A 19650-nucleotide genomic window follows, 5' to 3' on the forward strand; every position below is an offset into this window, starting at 1 on the left:
TGAGGATCAAAAAGATGCCTCCCGGAGCATGAAGACCGGGATCCCCTAGAACTCCCTGGTAAACAAAGAAGACCGGGATCCCCTAGAACTCCCGGGAAAACAAAACAAAAAACTGCCGGCGGGGCCCCGAGGTCACCCCGGAACGGCCGGTGAGGATCAAAAAGATGCCTCCCGGAGCATGAAGACCGGGATCTCCTAGAACTCCCGAGTAAACAAAGAAGACCGGGATCCCCTAGAACTCCCGGGAAAACAAAACACAAAACTGCCGGCGGGGCCCTGAGCTCACCCCGGAACGGCCGGTGAGGATCAAAAAGATGCCTCCCGGAGCATGAAGACCGGGATCCCCTAGAACTCCCGGGTAAACAAAGAAGACCGGGATCCCCTAGAACTCCCGGGAAAACAAAACAAAAAACTGCCGGCGGGGCCCCGAGGTCACCCCGGAACAAAAACAGTCAGGATCCCGTAAGATCTCCTAAAAACAAAAAATGGTCGGTGAAGGACTTAAGAGCTTCCCGAAATGAAAATTCCCATATCATATGCAGGGACAACTTAACACACAGTTCCGACCTCACAAAAAAGAGAGGAGCCCAGAGCTACCAAGGCAAAATCAGGTTCCGACCTCCTGAAGAGGTTCGGGGCACAATAGCCAAAAAGCGCCGACCTCGAAACAGACGCTAATGCTAAAAGATTGGCTATCGGGCAAAATGCCGAGCTCCCAGCTCGGATAGACCTATATTAAGCTCAAGGTCGAGCTCCCAGCTCGGATAGACTTGCATCCTCAAAAGCCCAAGGTATGAAGGCCAAAACAAAAGGCCGAGCTCCCTCTTTCAAAAGGCCCATAAACGAAGAAACCTGTAGGAGGACAAATGGAGGAGGAAAAGGCTATATTCCAAAATCAGTTTATCGGGAACAGACATCCAAATTCACAACCAAGAAGGAAAGGCTAAAAGCAAAAAACAGACATGTTAGTCGCCATTAAAAGGTATGAGATTTGATCTCTCAGACTATTAACTAAGAGCTGAGCTTGCAACTCAAGAGCAATCCAGAGCTTATGAATGAGAATACATAGTGTACAAATATGAGAAAAAAGATATTAGAGTACTTTGAGGAAAAAGAAAACTGATATTCCATTACAAATAACTATTACAAATTATCCTTCTGACGAGGTGGGGGGATAAATAGTCCTTAAAGGACTTACATCAGTAAGAACACCCTCGCCTACATTATTTCTACTTGCAGTCACATTTGAAGGGAGCTCGGAATCCCTTGGATCAGAGCCCTCAACGTTTACAACAGGAGCTATCTCTGACTCAAGGTGGAGATCCTCCTTCTCAGAGTTAGGGTCATCCTTCCCCGACTCAAGGACTTCCACGTCCTCCCCCTCTAGCTCGGATTCTTCCGAAGAAGACTCAGCTGGCCGGCATATGTCCCTCTGGCAATCTCCTCGGGGCATAGGGAAATCATCCTCCCCATACAGCACTGGCTCGCCATCTGAGTCCACTTCGTACCTGCGAAGCTCGGCCAAAGGAGTATCAGGAGCGTGTCTGGCTTCTCTTAAGCCGCGATTGTAGCCGGTCACATACATACGGAAGGCTTTCTTAAGAATAGTCGATTTCATTTCACCAGAAGCTTTATATTCATCGAGATGTTCCTCGCAGGCCTCAGCTACAAATTCCTTAAACTCAGAAGAGTCCTTGTAGTCCTGAAGATGAGCCTCACAGGCCTGCTCGATCTTCTTTTTCAGCTCGTCAGACTCTTGATACTCCGCAATACATTGCTCGCGCACTAACTGAGCCTTATCTTCAACATGCTTTACTACCCCGAGCAGGGCTGAACACTTGCGCTCTAAGGTCTTGACTTCATGGTTGAGTTGCTGGTGGCGAAGGTTGAACTCCTCAGCCGATGAAGCCAGGTCTCTGATACGATCAGAGCTCGTGCTCAACTCCTGCTCAAGGACCTCCACCCAAGCTAGGGCTGTTTCCCTCTGAGTTTTCACTTCCTCCAGATGAACCTGAAGTCCTTCAAAATCAGCCTTTAAGGCATCATATTGGCGTTGGACCTCAGTTTTTTGACTCATAGCCTCATCCCTTTCTTTAAGGGCCTCCGTCATAGAGGACAGCTGCTTTAAAACTCCTTCGCAGCGAACCTCCAAGGCAGCTGCCCTCTCATCAGACACTTTGAGAACTTCGCGAGTCTGAGACAGCTCTGCTTCTAAAGACTTGATATGCCCTGCTGTCTCAGCCGCCTTCTCATTAGCCTTCTTAAGGGCCTCTAGCGCCGAATGCAGCTCCACTTGGAGGGACTGGATTTGCTCTCGAGCAGCTACCAGATTACCCCTTGCGTCACTGGTTGCAGATAAGTTCTCCTCCAGACGCGCCTCCTCAATCCGGCGGTCTACAGACTCCTGGAGGGAGCGATCACGAGCATCCACCTCCATAAAGAGGCCCGTCACCTAAAAAGGAAGAACAACTGTCAGAAAAAGAAACGAAGCAAATCTACAGAGAGGTGAAAAAATAACTTACCAGCAGAAGCATCTCTCTAATCGAAGACCCGAGCTCCTCACGAGAGCGAGATCGGAAGGAAACTTGCTCCTTGGTAGAACTGGCTAAGAGACCAGTCAGGGCAAGAAGACGAGGATCCGAAGCCTCTGTAGTTCCGCTGAACATTCGCTCTCTGAGAAGGTCAGCAACAGCACTAGCCGGAGATTCAGGAGTAATATCCGACGCGTTCAGAAAGTTGTCAGAAGAAGACAACAAAGGCTCGACAGGAACACTTTTCCCCTTCCCAATGGAAGGAAGAGCTGGAGAAGATCCTGCGGCAGCCCTGGATTTCTTCCGAGCAGGAGATGGGGTAGATATTCCAGGGGGGGCTGGACGCTTGCCCCCGGTCTTTGATGGAATGTCCTCAGAACCCTCAGGTTCAGTCCTCACAGGGGCAGGAGCATCTCGGGTAGAAACCTCTGGAATTGGGTCCTCTATAAGGACGATCTCCAGCCCTGTCCCAGAGGCCTCCTTATCTTCAACAACGGGGGACTTAGACTTCCCCCTAATACCCTTTCAGGAGAATGGGCAATACCTTGCTCCACTTGTTCAGCACCTTGGGTCTGATCCACGATAGCTAGGGAGGCCTCCCTCACGACCTCTGAGGAGGCTGGAGTAGATCCAGACCCTTCAGCAGGCCTCGAAGTTGAGCTCGATCCACCTCGGCTAGACAGCCGAGATGACTTGGTGCTGCGAGAGCTTGGCTTCGAAGCTCTAGAAGAAGCTTTGGCGGGAGGTCGGCTAACCTTCTTGGAGGAAGCAGCTTGAACCATCTCCGCAGCAATCTCAGTCACTGAACGCCCATCCCCAAAGGCATCGAAAATGGCATGCATATTATCCCGAGACAGGACAAAGTTCTTGGGGAACTTGATGTCATCCATTTTTACCTCAGAAGCTGTAAAAGAAACAAAATTATAAAGAATCAGCATACTTTCCGATATTATGAGCAAAGAAGAAACAGAATAGTCGGACAAGGCATTATACCCGTGTCCCGGATATCCCTAAGATTGGACGCGAACATACACTTCTCGACGTCATACTTCCTCTCAACGGAAGTCAGTCGAAGCAGCCCGACCTGCTCAATAAGACTCAATTGGGGCAGCTCGTTGCAACCCGGAAAGATCTCCCCCTAACCTAGATCCACCTCCCACGTTCAGGCGGACCCTAATTTTAACTCCACCACAAGGAAATTCTCCATCCATCCCTTTATGGAGTCCTTGTACCCCGTGAAAAGAGATAACCCAGTACGGGGGGAAAAATAATAGAACTTTTGCACCGCCCTAACCAGACGGAAAAAAGTAACAAACAGACAAGCCGTGGGTGTAAAACCCCAACTCAGGCAGATAGACTCAAAACAGGACATGAACAAAATGGAATTTGGGGATAACATCCGAGGAGTTACCCCGAAGTATTCAAAGACCTCAATAAAGAAAGGGGTAAAAGGAAACGGTAGACCGAATTCTCTCTGCTTCAAGAAAAACACTATGCGACGACCCCCTTGGGGATCTACCAAACCCGGAGGGGGAGGGTAAGGAAGGACTATCCTTTCATTTGGAAGAGGCGCTCGAATGAAATACAACGGAGCATCTAAAAGTCTCTGGGCAATATACTTAGTTATGTTGGAAGGTGTAATATGCGACTCAAGGTTAACAACATCAGGAAGCTTTAAACTTGCCATGGAAGCACAAGGAAGCGTAATTTTAACAGTATTTCAAAACATTTTTAATTTTAAAACTCATATATATTGTAATACTTGGGTAGACTCCGGGGTCGGAATTCCAATCTTCCGACAGAATCTCCATTGGAAACCATAATCTCGAAGTTGGAATCTCCTTAGAAAGGGTAAACTAAGGTTTTTATTAAATGAATTTTAAAAATTTTAAGGTTTTAAGAAAGAAAGAAAAGAATTTTGGAGGAAAAACTAGGTTCGGCCGTCGAAGGTGGTGCCACCGCGGGACCTCCTCTTTCGGTCCCTAAAGGTGGTTTATCCAGCCACCTATAAGAGGCCTCCAATTCGAAAATGAAAAAGTTTTTCTCTCCATTTTCGGGTATAGATGGGTCATTGCCACTCTTTGATGCTTTTATTGTTTTTCTTTCAGATCTTTCAGAAATTTATGAGTTTTTCTCTTGTTTTTGAAGATTTGAGCTTGAATCCAAGTTTTGAAATCTTGGAGACCTCCGGAGACCGTTTTACCTCATCTCCACGTTGGGGTTGCTGTTGCCTTTAGATTTCCAAGAGATAAGCCTAGATCCTTGTTTTTTTTTTATGTTCTAATCAAGTTTTAAGAAAGGGTTAAGGGTTAATAATGCATGTAATGGTTAGATCTAAAGTTATAAGATTTGACTTGGGTTGTTTATGAATGTTTGCTCTTGTGTTGTTTTTTATTGTTGTTTGTTGGGGTTTAGACTAGTTTTTATGCCCCTTATGCTTGATGAGTGAGTATGCATGTTTTGAAGAGTTGGGAGTGAGGATTTGAGAGTTTTGGAGGCTGTATGCATAGGGCAGAATCAGGTTTTGCCTTGTTGGAGAACCCAGGTTCGGCCGCTGAACCTGCTGGTGAAGGCAGCCTTTTGGCCGCCTAACTTGCCCCTGAAAGCATGGACTTTCGAATCTGTAAAGGGGTTTCAGCCGCCGAACCCGCCTCCGAAAGTCCCTGAATTTCGGATCTGTGAAGGGCTTAGGCCGCCGAACCTGCTCCCGAAAGCATGGACTTTTGGATCTGTGAAGGGGTTTCGGTCGCCGAACCCGCCCTCGAAAGTCCCTGACTTTCGGATCTGTGAAGGGCTTAGGCCGCCGAACCTGCCTCCGAAAGTCCCCGACTTTCGGATCTGTGAGGGACCTTCGGCCGCCGAACCTGGCGCCGAAAGTCCCCTGCCTAGGCTTCCTTTACTTGTTTTATGTGCATGTTTTGGTAGATTTAAAGGGATTTTTGGTGAGTTGTTTAGAGTCATATAATAGTCATGTTTGGTCCCTTATTTGAGTCCATCTGTGTAGGATCGAACCTGGGAGACCGTAGAGGCCTTCAGTGAGTTAGCTGCGTCATTGTTAGGCAAGTGTCAGTCAGAGGTGAGTAGAACTGAACCAAAGTAATCAAACTTTTTATCATGTTCACACATCACGAATAGCATGTATATATATATATTAGGATGCTTGCATTAGAATTCACGAATATGATGCATTGCATAATTTACTGTTGATGTAGATGGATATTGGATGACCCACTAGCCCTCGAGATGTTATGATATGATATGATACAGAAAGATCAGGGCTTGCCCATTCTACGCCCCTGGCACGATGTAAGGGAAAGACCAGGGCTTGTCCATTCTACACCCCTGGTATTATGGATATGTTATGTTATGTTTAAGCGAAAGTCCTGAGGAGCTCCATTGAGGGCCGGACATATTGGAATATATAGAGGGTTACTGGTGACAAATCTTGGTTATGTTGTGACGCATTTCATATGAGCATATGTTTATTAAACTGTTTTTATATTCTGCTCACTAAACTCTTGTAGCTTATCTCTTTCCCCTAATCCCAGGTTTGCAAGATCAAATATAGCATCGGGAAGTCGGCATAGTAGCTAGTATAGTTCTTGTAATAGTATAGTGTGGACATGTAAATTTTAATGGATTATAATTGTGTTTGGCCCTAACTTTCTTTACCTTTGTAATATCTGTTAACATGATAATTATGTAAAAGTTTTTATTATGAGTTATGTTTGAACAAAACTTGAGGCATGTGATGTTAACCATACTGAAGCATTTGATGAGGGATTTAGTATGATACATGTACATGTTGAGCTTGATTTCATGGAATGTTTAAGTTTTTGTGATGATGTGTGATCATTTATGAGATTTTATAAGGTACTCAGGATATATAGTTGGCTTACTACGGATTCGGCGACCTTAAATCGATCTGAATCTTAGCACCAGTAGCGGTCCGATTTTCGGATTGTATGATTTTTAATAATAATTGAGTATCACCAAAATCATTCATCAAAAGTTCTGTTAAATTTTTATTCTTAATATTACATACTCAATAATATTAAAAATGTACATAAACTTTTATTATGTAATATTAATATTAAATTTTAAATACCGTTAAAATCAATTTCAAAACTTTATTTTTATTATTTTTAAAGTAAAAAATATTAATTTTAATTTAAAAATTAATTTCTACATTTTAATTGTTAACAAATTAAAATATAATATGAAAGGTGCTGTACTGAGGGATTTGAGGTGTATTTCTTTTTTATAATTATTAGTGATTCTACTAGTATGTTTATTTTTAACTTGTATTGTCTCGACTCGATTTTGAATTGAATTAAATTGAAAAAATTAAAAATTAAATTTTAAAAAAATTAAAAATTAATTATTAAAATATAATTAAACTGAACTAAGCCAATAAAAATTAATTCGGTTTGATTATATCAAAATTAAAATTTATAAATTTAATATATTTAATTTTGTGTGGCTGATTGAGTTAGATAAGGGAAGAATGAAAGATATTGAAATTGGACTGTTAGTTGAGTTAGACAAAGATTAGTATAATAATATATAATAAAATTAATTAATTTGATTAGTATGTTATTTATTATATTTATATCGAATCAAATTGAAAACTGAATAATTTAAAAAATATTAATTAAATTAAATTAAATATTTTAATTAATCGAATTATTAAATTAAAATCAATCACTTTTAGTTAGATTTTTCAATTTAAACTGACGTATGCTCTTTATCATAGATACTGTTTTTACTTAATTTAACTAAATTTTTTTTATTTAAAATAGATTCTGAATTGATTGTGTAGCAATTTATTTTATAATATTGAAATGGATGTAAAGTTCATTATGAATGCTTGTCCCTCAGGAGATGATGATTGATCTGAATTTGATTAATGGGTTATAAATTAACATTTTATTTTTATTCAGAAGTCTAATCGGATCTTGAGTAAGGAGGCCGGTAATGTTATTGTTCATGGTCTTGCAAATACTAATCTTCATGATTTTTTTTTAAAAAGAACTATAGATATTTTTTTTGGTGTTATTATATTTAATGATTTAAAAAAATAAAAAATTATTAAAAAAATAATTGAATTTAATAAATAAAGCTAATAATTATTTTATTAATTAAATAAAAGTTTAAAATAATAAAATAATTTATTGTTAACTTAGTTAATTTAATTTACTCGTTACGATTAGTCTTAGATTTTTATATAAATATGATATTTCGCTGAAGGGAAACCACTTTCTTAATTACGCTTTGGTTTCTTTGTGGGCAGTTACTTGGACTCCGTCACTGCATGTGACAGCAAAAATATCTCCCACTCATTTAAGCAAAATTTATTTTTTATTCATTTTATATACTCTCGTCCTCTTTAAAAACCCTACCCCCTCACCGCTGCAGAAGTGAGTAGCGAAGCGCCGCAGCTGGTGGACTCGGTAGCCCAAGCCCTATTCTAAACTAAAGGTATCGTATTTGATTCAGCTTTGTTGCCATTAATTGAGCTCTATAGCATTTCATAGCTTGATGTTTGTATATGGCTTGTTTTGGTCAGTTGCAGGATGACCTTGATATAGCAGAGAAAGAGCTTAGATTTTGTGCTTCTAATGGCGGTTTCATCCTTGCACTGTGTTCAATCTCTTGGGTTTTCCTCAAGAGGCCGTGCATTCTTCCCTGTTGGTGATTGCAGCAGAGACAATGCCAGGAAGAGCAAGAACTGTCTAGTTTTTGCTTCTGGGAAGAAATCTGATAGAGATCTGTGCCTTGAATCCAGGGTACTTAAATTTACATATCTTTCTGTTTGATAAAGCTACTGTTTTAACCTTTGTCCATTTTTTATGTTTCTATATTATGGTATCCAGACATAGTCAGATGCCTACTGCGTGTTGTTTCGTAGGGATTGTTACATGTCTGGAAAATCAAGGAGAGGGAAGGAAATGTGATGGATGGGTTTCCCATCTTTCTATTTACCATCTCTTAGAGGTGTCCATCGTTGCCCAATAATATGTTTTCAATTATTATTGAGCTACATCTGGACTCTACATATCTTTCATGTGGTCACTGCAATATACTCACTGATTCACATGTGTGTTTTGCATTAAAAGAGTTACTGAGTAGTCCAAGTTTTAAAAAGAACTTGCCATTTCTCTACTAAAATGGTTTTTTGCTCCCTCATAAGAAGAGAAGGTTCTTTCTTAAACGTTCATTGGTAGTTTTGCTAACTATATTGCTACTTTTTCAGTGCTTTTCAAGATCATGCATTTGCTTGTTGAAACTTTAATATTGCTTTTATTTGAATGACCATGATTCAACCAGAAAGTAAGAAATCTACCTTGTCTCTTGTGGTAGAGATCGTTACTTGTCTGGAAAATTAAAGAGAGGGAAGCAAATATGATGGATGGGTTTCCATCTTTCTATTGACCATCTCTTGAAGGTGTCCATCGTTGCCCAATAGTATGTGGTTGATTATTATTTGAGCTACATCTGGACTTCACATTTCCCTCTACCTGTTCCCCTTTTAATTCTCATGGCAGAAACGTTGTCACAGACATGGCTTTGGAGAAGGCTGAATGTCTTTTTAAATCATATTTCTGTTTCTGTTTTCATCCTCATTTATGTCACATCATTGTAGGAGGCCGCCTTTGTGTTAGTTTTAGCACGAAACGTTGCATTGATGCTCCATTTAAATCCTTTCACCCGGAATAACTATATATATATTCTTGAAAAGAAAGCCTCAGTACCTTTGAAGCTGCCTTGTCTTGGCATCTTAGCTTAGCTAGCCAGTTAGATGTTTATGAATGCAGTTCTTATGTTATGCAAATTAGTTTCTTTTGTTCATTGTGATTTCTTTGGAAAGAAATTTAACATACATAAGTAATGCAATCTTATAATGTAACACACATTCCCTGATGTCAGTTGTGTATATGACGACGGGGAGCAAAAAAATAAAATGGCACTGCACATGCATTGGTTCCAAATCTGTTTTGCTTAGTATCCTGCTATTGTTTAATTTCCATACAATCATAAGCAAGAGTGAACTAGCTAACTGTCTAAAATTTTAGGTTGAGACATTGTTAGACAGTGTAAAATGGGACGACAAAGGTTTGGCAGTGGCTATAGCTCAAAATATTGACACAGGAGCCATATTAATGCAAGGGTTTGTGAACAGGGATGCACTAGCTACAACCATTTCATCTCGAAAGGCAACATTTTACAGTCGGTCACGGTCATCGTTGTGGACAAAGGGGGAAACCTCCAAGAATTTCATCAATATCCATGACATCTTTCTTGATTGTGATTGCGACTCTGTATGTTCTTAACAATCTGGCTGGAATTATGAAGTGTTATTTACAAATTCTGATTTGAATTTACTTGTTTGATTGTTTGTTCAGATTATTTACCTTGGGAAACCTGATGGGCCTACCTGCCACACTGGATCGGAAACTTGCTATTATACATCAGTGAATGATGTTCTAGAACAGAAGCAGGTCAAATAATTTTCTTTCAAGTGATTAATCATGCTCTAGTTTCACATATCTTAAATTGATGTAGGGATTTAAAAGGAAATTGTATTATCCATGGCAGACTGAGGGCAGTAGACTGGCATTGACAACTTTGTATTCATTAGAGTCCACAATTTCCCAGCGCAAAGCAGAATTAGCAGCGCCGGAACATGGAAAACCCTCCTGGACTAAACGGCTACTGCTCGATAACAACTTGCTTTGCTCAAAAATTAGGTACCTTTCTTTTGACTGTTTTTCAGGTTTTTTCAAATTTAGATTTTAATATTCTGTATTTTATAGGGAAGAGGCAGATGAGTTGTGCAGAACGATAGAGGAGAATGAGCACAGTACACGAACTGCCTCAGAGATGGGAGATGTTCTATATCATGCCATGGTTTTGCTGGCACTTAAAGACGTGAAAATGGAAGATGTGCTAGATGTTCTTCGATGCAGATTTACTCAATCGGGTATTGAGGAGAAGAAGAGTCGCGGGCAACAAAACTAGCATAAAACTGTATACACAATCTCCTTAATGGTAATGAATTCGAGCAGTGTCCCAGTGAATCCTAGCTGTGGACTTGTGGTTGCCCTTTACAGTATCAGCTGCAGCATTGTAACAACAGGCAATCTTGAGCTGGCCTGTTAATCTGAAGCTCAGAAACTCCACTGTGCTTCGGCTTGAAAAGCTGAATGGAGGGACATGATTATTTCACTGTGTATGACACAGTTTTGCTAAAGCATGTGGAATGGCTCTTATGAGCCTTCGAAATGAATAAAAAATACTGAACTGAATTGTCAAAATTAATTAAAACCCAATTGATTCCATTAAAGAAATTAATTTAATTGAAAAAAATGCGATTCAGTTAGTTGATTTCCTTCTTTCAACAATCAAAAGCATTTGACTCGAAATTTCTTCCAGAAGTGCTACCCCTAGGAAATCTCCAGTAGGAAAGATGACAGCAAGTTTGATGGAGGAATGGCGGAGAATGTCCGTACAATCCTTGAAAGATCCTAAAACTCCATCGACTCAAATGAGCAAATAGAGGCCAAACCCAGAAAACACTCGAGCTGAAGTCCAAAAGAAAGGATTCCCCATCTCTTCAAAGAGCAAGAGCTCGAGCTCAAGCACGCATTAATTTAAGGTAGTCGAGGATGGAGCTATGGTTTCTGGTTTTTTTTTTTTTTTTTTTTTTTTGTGTACTATTGATTGAAAAGGCCATTTTACATTTAATTGTAATTATAATTTTTAATTTAAGATGATAAAATTATAACTTTAAAATTTTTTATAATTATAAGTAAATTTTAAGTAATTTATTAGAGTGAATAAAAAAATTTAAAATTTTACGTTATTAAACGATTATAATTAAAATTTTAATATTAAATTTATTAAGTTTATTAAATAAAAAGTTCAAAAAGTTGCAAATTTTTACATTTACATCGTTAAATTTTTAGACAATAAAAACAATTTCTCACAATTAACTTAACTTTTAGCCATTACATTCAATTAAGTTTGATTACTTTTTTTTAATCTACATAGGTGAATTTTATTTTTTTAGGTCTATTAAATAAAAAATTTAAATATTTATATTAATTTATATTTATATAAAAACTTTAAATTTTTAGATAATGAAATTAAATATTTTTAATGTCACAATTATTACAAGATAATTAAATTAAATATAAATAAATTAATAATAAATTGTAATATATTCTCTAAAATTTTGTTAGACTAATAAAATAATAAGCATGTTTACTGTCCACGCCAAAATAAATAGAGTTTTCCGAAAAAATCTGCCAGTGGAAGAAAACTTCTTAGGAATAAGAGACGTAGGGTTAGAGAGAGCTAAAAACGGATGTAATCTCAATTTTTTTAGGTTTGTTCTCTACTCTGAATAAATATCTATCAGATTTTTATTTGAATACATAAGGTAAATATCCCAATACTCCGTCTTTTTGTTATAACTTCTAAATATTTAATGTATTTATTATATTTTTTGATGAAATATAATTAGTGGTTAAATTTTTTTTTAATTTATACATAGAATATAATATAAGAAGGAATCATGATAATAATTTAAAATGATTAATTTATAGAATCAGAATAAGTGATTGATAAAATTCGGATAAGAATATACACTTTAAATTTTAGAGAAAACATCCAAAAGCATATTTATTCCAACTAAAAAGGGAAAATGCACGGGAATAAATTGATGTGTACCATACATCCGAATTTACATATAATAATGTCCATTTCTTAATAAAAATAAATTATTTATGAATATTTTCTTTTCATTATACAAGAATTAAAAAGTCACTCTGTACTCTTTTTCTTTTCAAAATAGATAAAAAATGAGATAAAAATTTTAAAACTCAATTTTACTCTTAATAAATCACCTCATTTTTTTTCTTTTTTTTTTCTTTTTTCTTTAGTTATATTTAAATTTTATTTGGTAGAGTTTTGCCACATATAAAACATAAATACCTAATTAATACTTTGATTATTTGAAAGATATGCACCTAATGCTTGGTTAATTGGGCTTTCAAGGTGTTGAGGATATAAGAATTTGATTTGGTGGTATTTAGATTTCAATAGTAGTGAAATCAGTAGCTAAAAAGGGAGTAGATTGAAGAGATGCACCTATCTTATTTGATAAAATGTCTGTGAGAAATATTGAGAAGTATGTTTGTTGCTTGAAAGTGGTAGGTTTTTCTAAAGATTTTTCTAGTCAATTAAGGGTAATGTGATTATTTCATATTTTATTAACAACAGAAAAAATATTGAATTTGAACGGTTGTAAAAATCAAGAGTTTAAATGTTTAATTTTAAAAATAAAAAAATTAACATGCTAATTACGTTAAAATTAATAAATTAAAATATAATTTATTTTATATATTATTAATAATAAAAAAAATAGAAGGAAAAAGAAAAATAATTTTTCAGAAAACTTTTTCTTTAAACTTTAATAATTTTAGGATGTTGACTATTTAAATAAAATATCAATAACATCATAAAATATTTGTTTTATAGAGTTAAAAATAAAAACAAGATAAAAACTTTAGTGTTATTCATGGTTGTGTTAAGGGGAAAAGTAGTTAGGCAAACAGTTGAAGGACAAGGAAAGTGGTTAGGTATTACCTCTTAACTACCAAACCACATTAACTTCTGTTCTGTAGTAGGTTGAGCCTTGACTTGGTTTTCTTACACATTTTCTCTTAACTACCAAACCACATTAACTTCGTATGGCTCTCCTACCATTTTCTCTTTAATTTTTCTTGCTTGGATTTGATTTATTCCTCCTTTCTATTTATGATTTTTTTTTAATGCTACCTGAATCAAACAATTGACGATCGATTTCTCTCTTTATGAAGTTGTTGCTATTTCAAATTCTTAATTAAATTTATATTCTGTTAAAATTACAATTATTTTAATTTTTATAATTTTTTAAAATAAATTGATCAATTAATTTAAATTATTTTTAAATTTGAAAAAATATTTTATTCAAAACAAATATGTAATCTATATATAAATTAACATGAATTATAATAATTTTTTATATCTTGATTTTAAGAATAATTCAAGTAATTTATTTTTTATTTTTGCCTCAGAAAATATATTTTATAAAAAAAATTCTAAGCTGAAGCCCATATAAAGGAAATGCTTAAAGAAATAAAAGACTATTAAGGTCCAAATACATAAAACTCAAACCCATAAGCAACACCCACAAACCTTAACTCTAGGAAAAGGATAGTCTAGCCTGTAGCCACCGATGGGGACCATAACAGGGACTTTTGGCCGCCAACATCGAGCACCAATCAACTCTATTTTTTAGACCCAAATCTCAAACGAGACACACAAAAATTAAAAAGCTTGATCATAATGTAACATCCAGAAGAGGATGAGAAATCATCGTAAAAGGAAAAACTTTATTATGGATGTTCAAAAGACTAAACGAAAAATCAAAAAGCAAAAGATTTTTTTTGCAAATGCATTTTCTAAATTTTTCGTTAATCAAGACGAAAAATAAAAAAAAAGTTATATTTTTAAAAGTATGAACCAACGCTAAAGAAAAAAGGAAAAATCGAGTGGCGAAAAATCGAGTGGCAAAAAACACTAATAAATAACAAACTGCAGAGAGGTGTTTACTAGAGTTTCACTCTCACATTAGTGATATGAGAGTCACCAATAACGGCAAGATGACTAGTATCGACTCTAAGAGATAGCTATTATCAAATAATAGCCATTCTTTTGATATTTCTTTCTTTAGAAGAATTTATAAATAATTTATTCAAAGGAGAAAAATAAAGACAAAACAATCACAAATAAAATAAAGAAAAATAGAAAAATCTACATCTCCCACTGGAGGTGGAAAAATATCCACGTATTTGAACAAAAGGAAAAAAAGACTTTTTTGTTTATTCGAAAAGAGTAAGAAAGCCAGCGAATCTGACAAAAAAAAAAGGAATAATTCCTAAAATAAGAAAAAACTAGAGAGATATGAATCTGCAAATAATCTAATTGTCAATGCAGTTGCTATTCAACATCATGCATCAAGATATAATTAAGGTGATAGATGATGAGGGGCTATAAGAATTGAATCTTAGACAAAGAGAGCTGATCAGCTATTATAATTAATTATAATTAAAGCATTTCTCTTTCTATTTTTTGCACTCGGTGCAGCCTTAGGAAGCAATTAAGGAGCAGCAGTAATTGACAAAAATTAATCCATTTTTCAAAGGTTGGAAATATATATATATCACCAAATTAATAATGACATTAATAGTTGGACACATCAATTTGGAATAAAAATAATGTGCTTTTTATAAGAATTTTAAATAATTTTTCTATTTTGAGCTAATTTTAAGATGGATTAAATATAATTTTAATAGCAATTAATAGAACCAAATAAAAATAAATAATTCTTCATAATCCAATTTTATTTTTCATTTTTGAGAAATTAATTTATCTAAAAATATTTTTGCTTTAGAAAGATTAAGAGTATTAATTTATTTTTCTAAATTTACTCTTATCATAATAATTACTTTTATAATTTTTTAAATTTATCTTATTATTTTTTTAATTATTTAATTTTTTTATTCATAAATTAATATAGAAAAAAAATAATTGAGATCGGAATGTTTAGGTGCGATGATGGTAATTTAGTCGCATTAAAAATTATTTTTGTTAGAATTCAAATGATTTAATTGCTTTGTTAATAATTATGAAAAATCTTCAAATGAGATATAAAATGGAGTAACTTTCATTTCTTGATTTTAAGAAAATTATCAGATTAATTTCTTAATTTTTAAAACCGAACACTTAAATTCTTATATAATAAATTCATCAAATAAAATAAATAAAATAAATATATTGTTGGATGAATCTATTATATAAAGATTTAAATATTTGATTTTAAAAATCAAGAAATTAATCCGTTAATTTTCATAAAATTCAAAGACTAAAATATAATTTATCATTTATTTTATTATTATAAAACCGCCTATCATTCTTTTTCATCTAGCATTTAGATCTCTCTATACTCATTCCTTCCTTCTGTGTGAGCTCAAATAAACCCTTCCCATAGAGCACCGATCAACCCTATTTTTGAGACCCAACCCTCTTTAGAAGATGAGAAATCATCGTAAAAAGGAAAATCACATCATGGATGCTCAAAAGACTAAAAGACAAATCGAAAGGTTTCCTTTGAAAGCACATTTCTTAGATCTTATTGTTGAATCAAGACAGGAAATAGAGAAGAGAACCATATTTTCAAAAGTATGGACCAAAGGCAAGGAGAGAAGAAAAAATCGACCTACTAAGAGAGAAAACACAGATGAACAACAAATCGCAGAAAGAATGACGACTAGAGCTTCACACATATATTAGTAATTGAGAGTCATCAATAATGGCAAGACGCTTAGCATAGACTTTAAGAGATAGCCATTGCCAAACAATAGCTCTCCCTTTAATTTTCCTTTTTTCAGCAGAATTTATAGATAATCAAATCATGTAGTCCATTCCGGAGAAAAATAAAGACAAAACAATCACAAACAAAATAAAAAAAAAAAAGAAAAATTTACGCCTCTCACCCGGAGGAGGAGAAGTGACTTCCCTTGTTTGGAAAGAGCAAAAAAAGCAGTAAATCTAATTAAAAAAAATTAATTCTTTAAAAAAAAAACCTGAAAGAAAGCTCTCTCTAAAAAAATTAGAGAAAGATGATTATGCAAGTAATCTAATTGTCAATGCAGTTGCTAATCAACATCATGCATCAAGATATAATTAAGGTGATAGATAATGAGGGGTTATAAGAATTGAATCTTATCAAAAGATTGGAAATATATATATATCAACGCATTAATTAAATAACACTAATGTAATTTGCAAAGTTAAAAAATAAATTTATTTTAGATACTCTTTCCTTTGAATTAATTTTTAAAATAAATTAAATATGATTTAAATTTAATAGCAATTAACTGAATCAAATAAAAATAAATAATCCTATCCAATTTTGTTTGTCATTTTTAAAAAATTTATTTGTCTAAAAATACTTGTTGCTTTAGAAAGATTAAGAGTATTAATTTATTTTTCTAATTTTACTCTTATCACATAATAATTACTTTTATAATTTTTAAAATTTTTCTTATTATTATTTTTTTAATTATTTAATTTTTTTATTCAAAAAAAATAATTAAAATCGAAATATTTAGATGCGATGATGGTAATTCAGTCGCATTAAAAATTATTTTTGTTAGAATTTAAATGATTTAATTACTTTGTTAATTATTATGAAAATAAGGTATAAAAGGGAGTAATTTTCATTTCTGAATTTTAAGGAAATTAATAGATTAGTCTCTTAATTTTTAAAATCGGATGATTAAATCTTTATATAATAGCTTCGTTTAATAACACAGTCTTTTCATCTATTTTATTAAATAAATATATTATATAAGAATTTAAATATTTAATTTTTAAAATTAAAAGATTAATTCGTTATTTTTCTTAAAATTCAGAGCCGAAAGTATAATTTATTCTTTATTTTATTAATGCTCATTCCTTCCTTCTGTCTGAGTTCAAATAAGCCCTTCCCATAGAGAATTTTTAATAATAAAAAATTATATAAAATTCAGATTTTAAATATTACAAAAATATTAATAATATTTGTTTTAATAAATGTGATAATAATTATTATTTATAAAATAAATGTTTATATTTAGTTTAAAAATAATAAGAATGATGAATAAATTAAATTAATTTAAATTTTATTATTAATTGATTTAATATAAAATATTTAAATTGAATTTTATTATATTTAAATTAATTTTAAATAAATAAATTTTTTTTATGAATAGATTGATAAAATTCAATTTTTATAAATGAAAGAAATTTTTTAAAAAATAATTTATTTTTTATTATTTAATTGTCAGTACGTATTAATAAAATTTAAATATAAAAAACTAATGATGTTGATATTCTTAAATTCAACAAATAACTTTTTTTTTTAAACGAATTGAGTTGAAAAAATAATTTAATTTTTCATTATTAAGAAAATATTTTCCACTTTATAAACTTTTTTTTTTTTACATCTTTGAGATCAAGAAAAATACTTTTGGTAGAATTAATTAAACTACCTAAAATTCAACCTTTATGCAAGTGGTACCGCATCTACCACTGAAGTCAGCTAACACCAAGGCCCGCGTGGCCATCGACCCTCCGTCCATCTAACCAACCACCTTCCCATATATAAGCACCCCTTGAGCCTCCCATTCTTCCACCAGACCTGCAGCTCTCTTTACTACCTCATCTCTGCTACACAATCAAATCATCAATGGCTGCTGCTTCAGTAGAGGAGATCAGAAAGGCCCAAAGAGCCCAGGGTCCGGCCACCATCCTCGCCATTGGCACCGCCACTCCCTCTAACTGTGTCAACCAGGCTGATTATCCTGATTATTACTTCAGGATCACCAAGAGTGAGCACATGGCTGAGTTGAAAGAGAAGTTCAAGCGCATGTGTACGTTTTTTTTTCCCTTTTAAATCTTTTATTGCTCTTGAATTCTCTATTGTTAATTTTCTTGAAATATTTTATTGATATTCATATCGTATCACAATCTTTAATCTACATGTAGTCTTTTCCTTATTATTGTTGTTTCTTTTATTTTTACAGGTGATAAGTCTATGATTAAGAAACGTTACATGCATTTAGATGAAGAAATCTTGAAAGAGAATCCCAACATGTGCGGTTACTGGGAGCCATCTCTTGATGCTCGTCAGGATATTGTAGTGGTGGAGGTCCCGAAGCTGGGGAAGGAAGCAGCAACTAAAGCTATCAAAGAATGGGGTCAACCTAAGTCTAAGATCACCCATCTTATTTTCTGCACCACCTCTGGTGTCGACATGCCTGGTTGCGACTACCAGCTTACTAAGCTCCTTGGCCTTCGTCCCTCTGTCAAGCGATTCATGATGTATCAGCAAGGCTGCTTTGCTGGTGGGACGGTCCTCCGTATGGCCAAAGACTTGGCTGAGAACAATAAGGGTGCTCGAGTTCTTGTTGTGTGCTCTGAGATAACTGCCGTCACTTTTCGTGGTCCTTCTGATACCCACTTGGATTCCTTGGTGGGTCAAGCTCTTTTCGGTGATGGAGCTGGAGCTTTAATTGTTGGATCCGATCCTGATACTTCCATCGAGCGTCCATTATTTCAGCTTGTGTCTGCAGCACAAACAATCCTTCCTGACTCTGATGGAGCCATTGATGGACACTTACGTGAAGTGGGTCTCACCTTTCACTTACTAAAAGACGTTCCAAGTTTGATTTCAAAGAATATAGAGAAAAGCCTGGTGGAAGCATTCAAGCCAATTGGTATCAGCGATTGGAACTCCATATTTTGGATAGCTCACCCAGGTGGTCCAGCCATTCTCGACCAGGTTGAAGCAAAACTTAGTTTAAAACCTGAAAAGATGAGAGCAACCAGGCATGTTCTAAGTGAGTATGGAAACATGTCAAGTGCTTGTGTGTTGTTTATCTTGGATGAGATGAGAAAGAAGTCTTTAGAGGAAGGGAAAGTCACCACCGGAGAAGGATTAGAGTGGGGTGTTTTGTTCGGTTTTGGGCCTGGTCTAACGGTGGAAACTGTCGTGCTGCACAGTGTCTCCACATGAGGCAGGAACTCAATGAATCAATTACTCTAATGGAAGATAATAAGAACAAGACTTGCTGGATTTTGTGGTAGACAACTGAAGGTAGAAATGAAAAAAAAAACATATATATATATTATTATAAGAAGAAGTCTGGTCGGTTTATCAGTTGAATGTGTGTATTATTGCAATAAATTCTTATTTTGTTTTTAATTATCAACTCTTGAAGTCTAAATTTCACTTTTGTCCTTCAAACTTTAAATTGTATCACAAAATACTTCAATTTCAATTTAAGATAATTGATAATGTTCTCAATCCAATTACCAATCTACCCTTACATTACAAGCTACATATAAAAAAAAATTACTACATAATATTTATAATATGAAAAAAATTTATTAGGTAGTATTTTTATTTTAAAAAATATATTAAAATATTTTTAACGTTTTAAAAAATTTATTAATTATTTATTTT

General features: G+C 34.5%; 2 protein-coding genes across 2 annotated transcripts; both read left to right on the forward strand.

Moving 5' to 3' along the window:
* Positions 1 to 7854: 7854 nt before the first annotated feature.
* On the forward strand, positions 7855 to 10849 carry LOC110626932 (histidine biosynthesis bifunctional protein hisIE, chloroplastic). Its single transcript, XM_021773127.2, has 6 exons — positions 7855 to 8012; positions 8101 to 8320; positions 9608 to 9853; positions 9938 to 10033; positions 10131 to 10282; positions 10349 to 10849. Exons 2-6 carry the CDS (start codon positions 8153 to 8155, stop codon positions 10551 to 10553), a joined length of 867 nt encoding a protein of 288 aa, XP_021628819.1. The 5' UTR covers positions 7855 to 8012; positions 8101 to 8152; the 3' UTR covers positions 10554 to 10849.
* Positions 10850 to 17797: 6948 nt separating this feature from the next.
* On the forward strand, positions 17798 to 19396 carry LOC110625883 (chalcone synthase). Its single transcript, XM_021771572.1, has 2 exons — positions 17798 to 18055; positions 18209 to 19396. The coding sequence occupies exons 1-2, from the start codon at positions 17872 to 17874 to the stop codon at positions 19198 to 19200; spliced, it is 1176 nt and encodes a 391-aa protein (XP_021627264.1). The 5' UTR covers positions 17798 to 17871; the 3' UTR covers positions 19201 to 19396.
* The last annotated feature ends 254 nt before the right edge of the window (positions 19397 to 19650 follow it).

The sequence above is a fragment of the Manihot esculenta genome, chromosome 11 (assembly GCF_001659605.2).
Source record: "Manihot esculenta cultivar AM560-2 chromosome 11, M.esculenta_v8, whole genome shotgun sequence".
Lineage (NCBI taxonomy): Eukaryota > Viridiplantae > Streptophyta > Magnoliopsida > Malpighiales > Euphorbiaceae > Manihot > Manihot esculenta.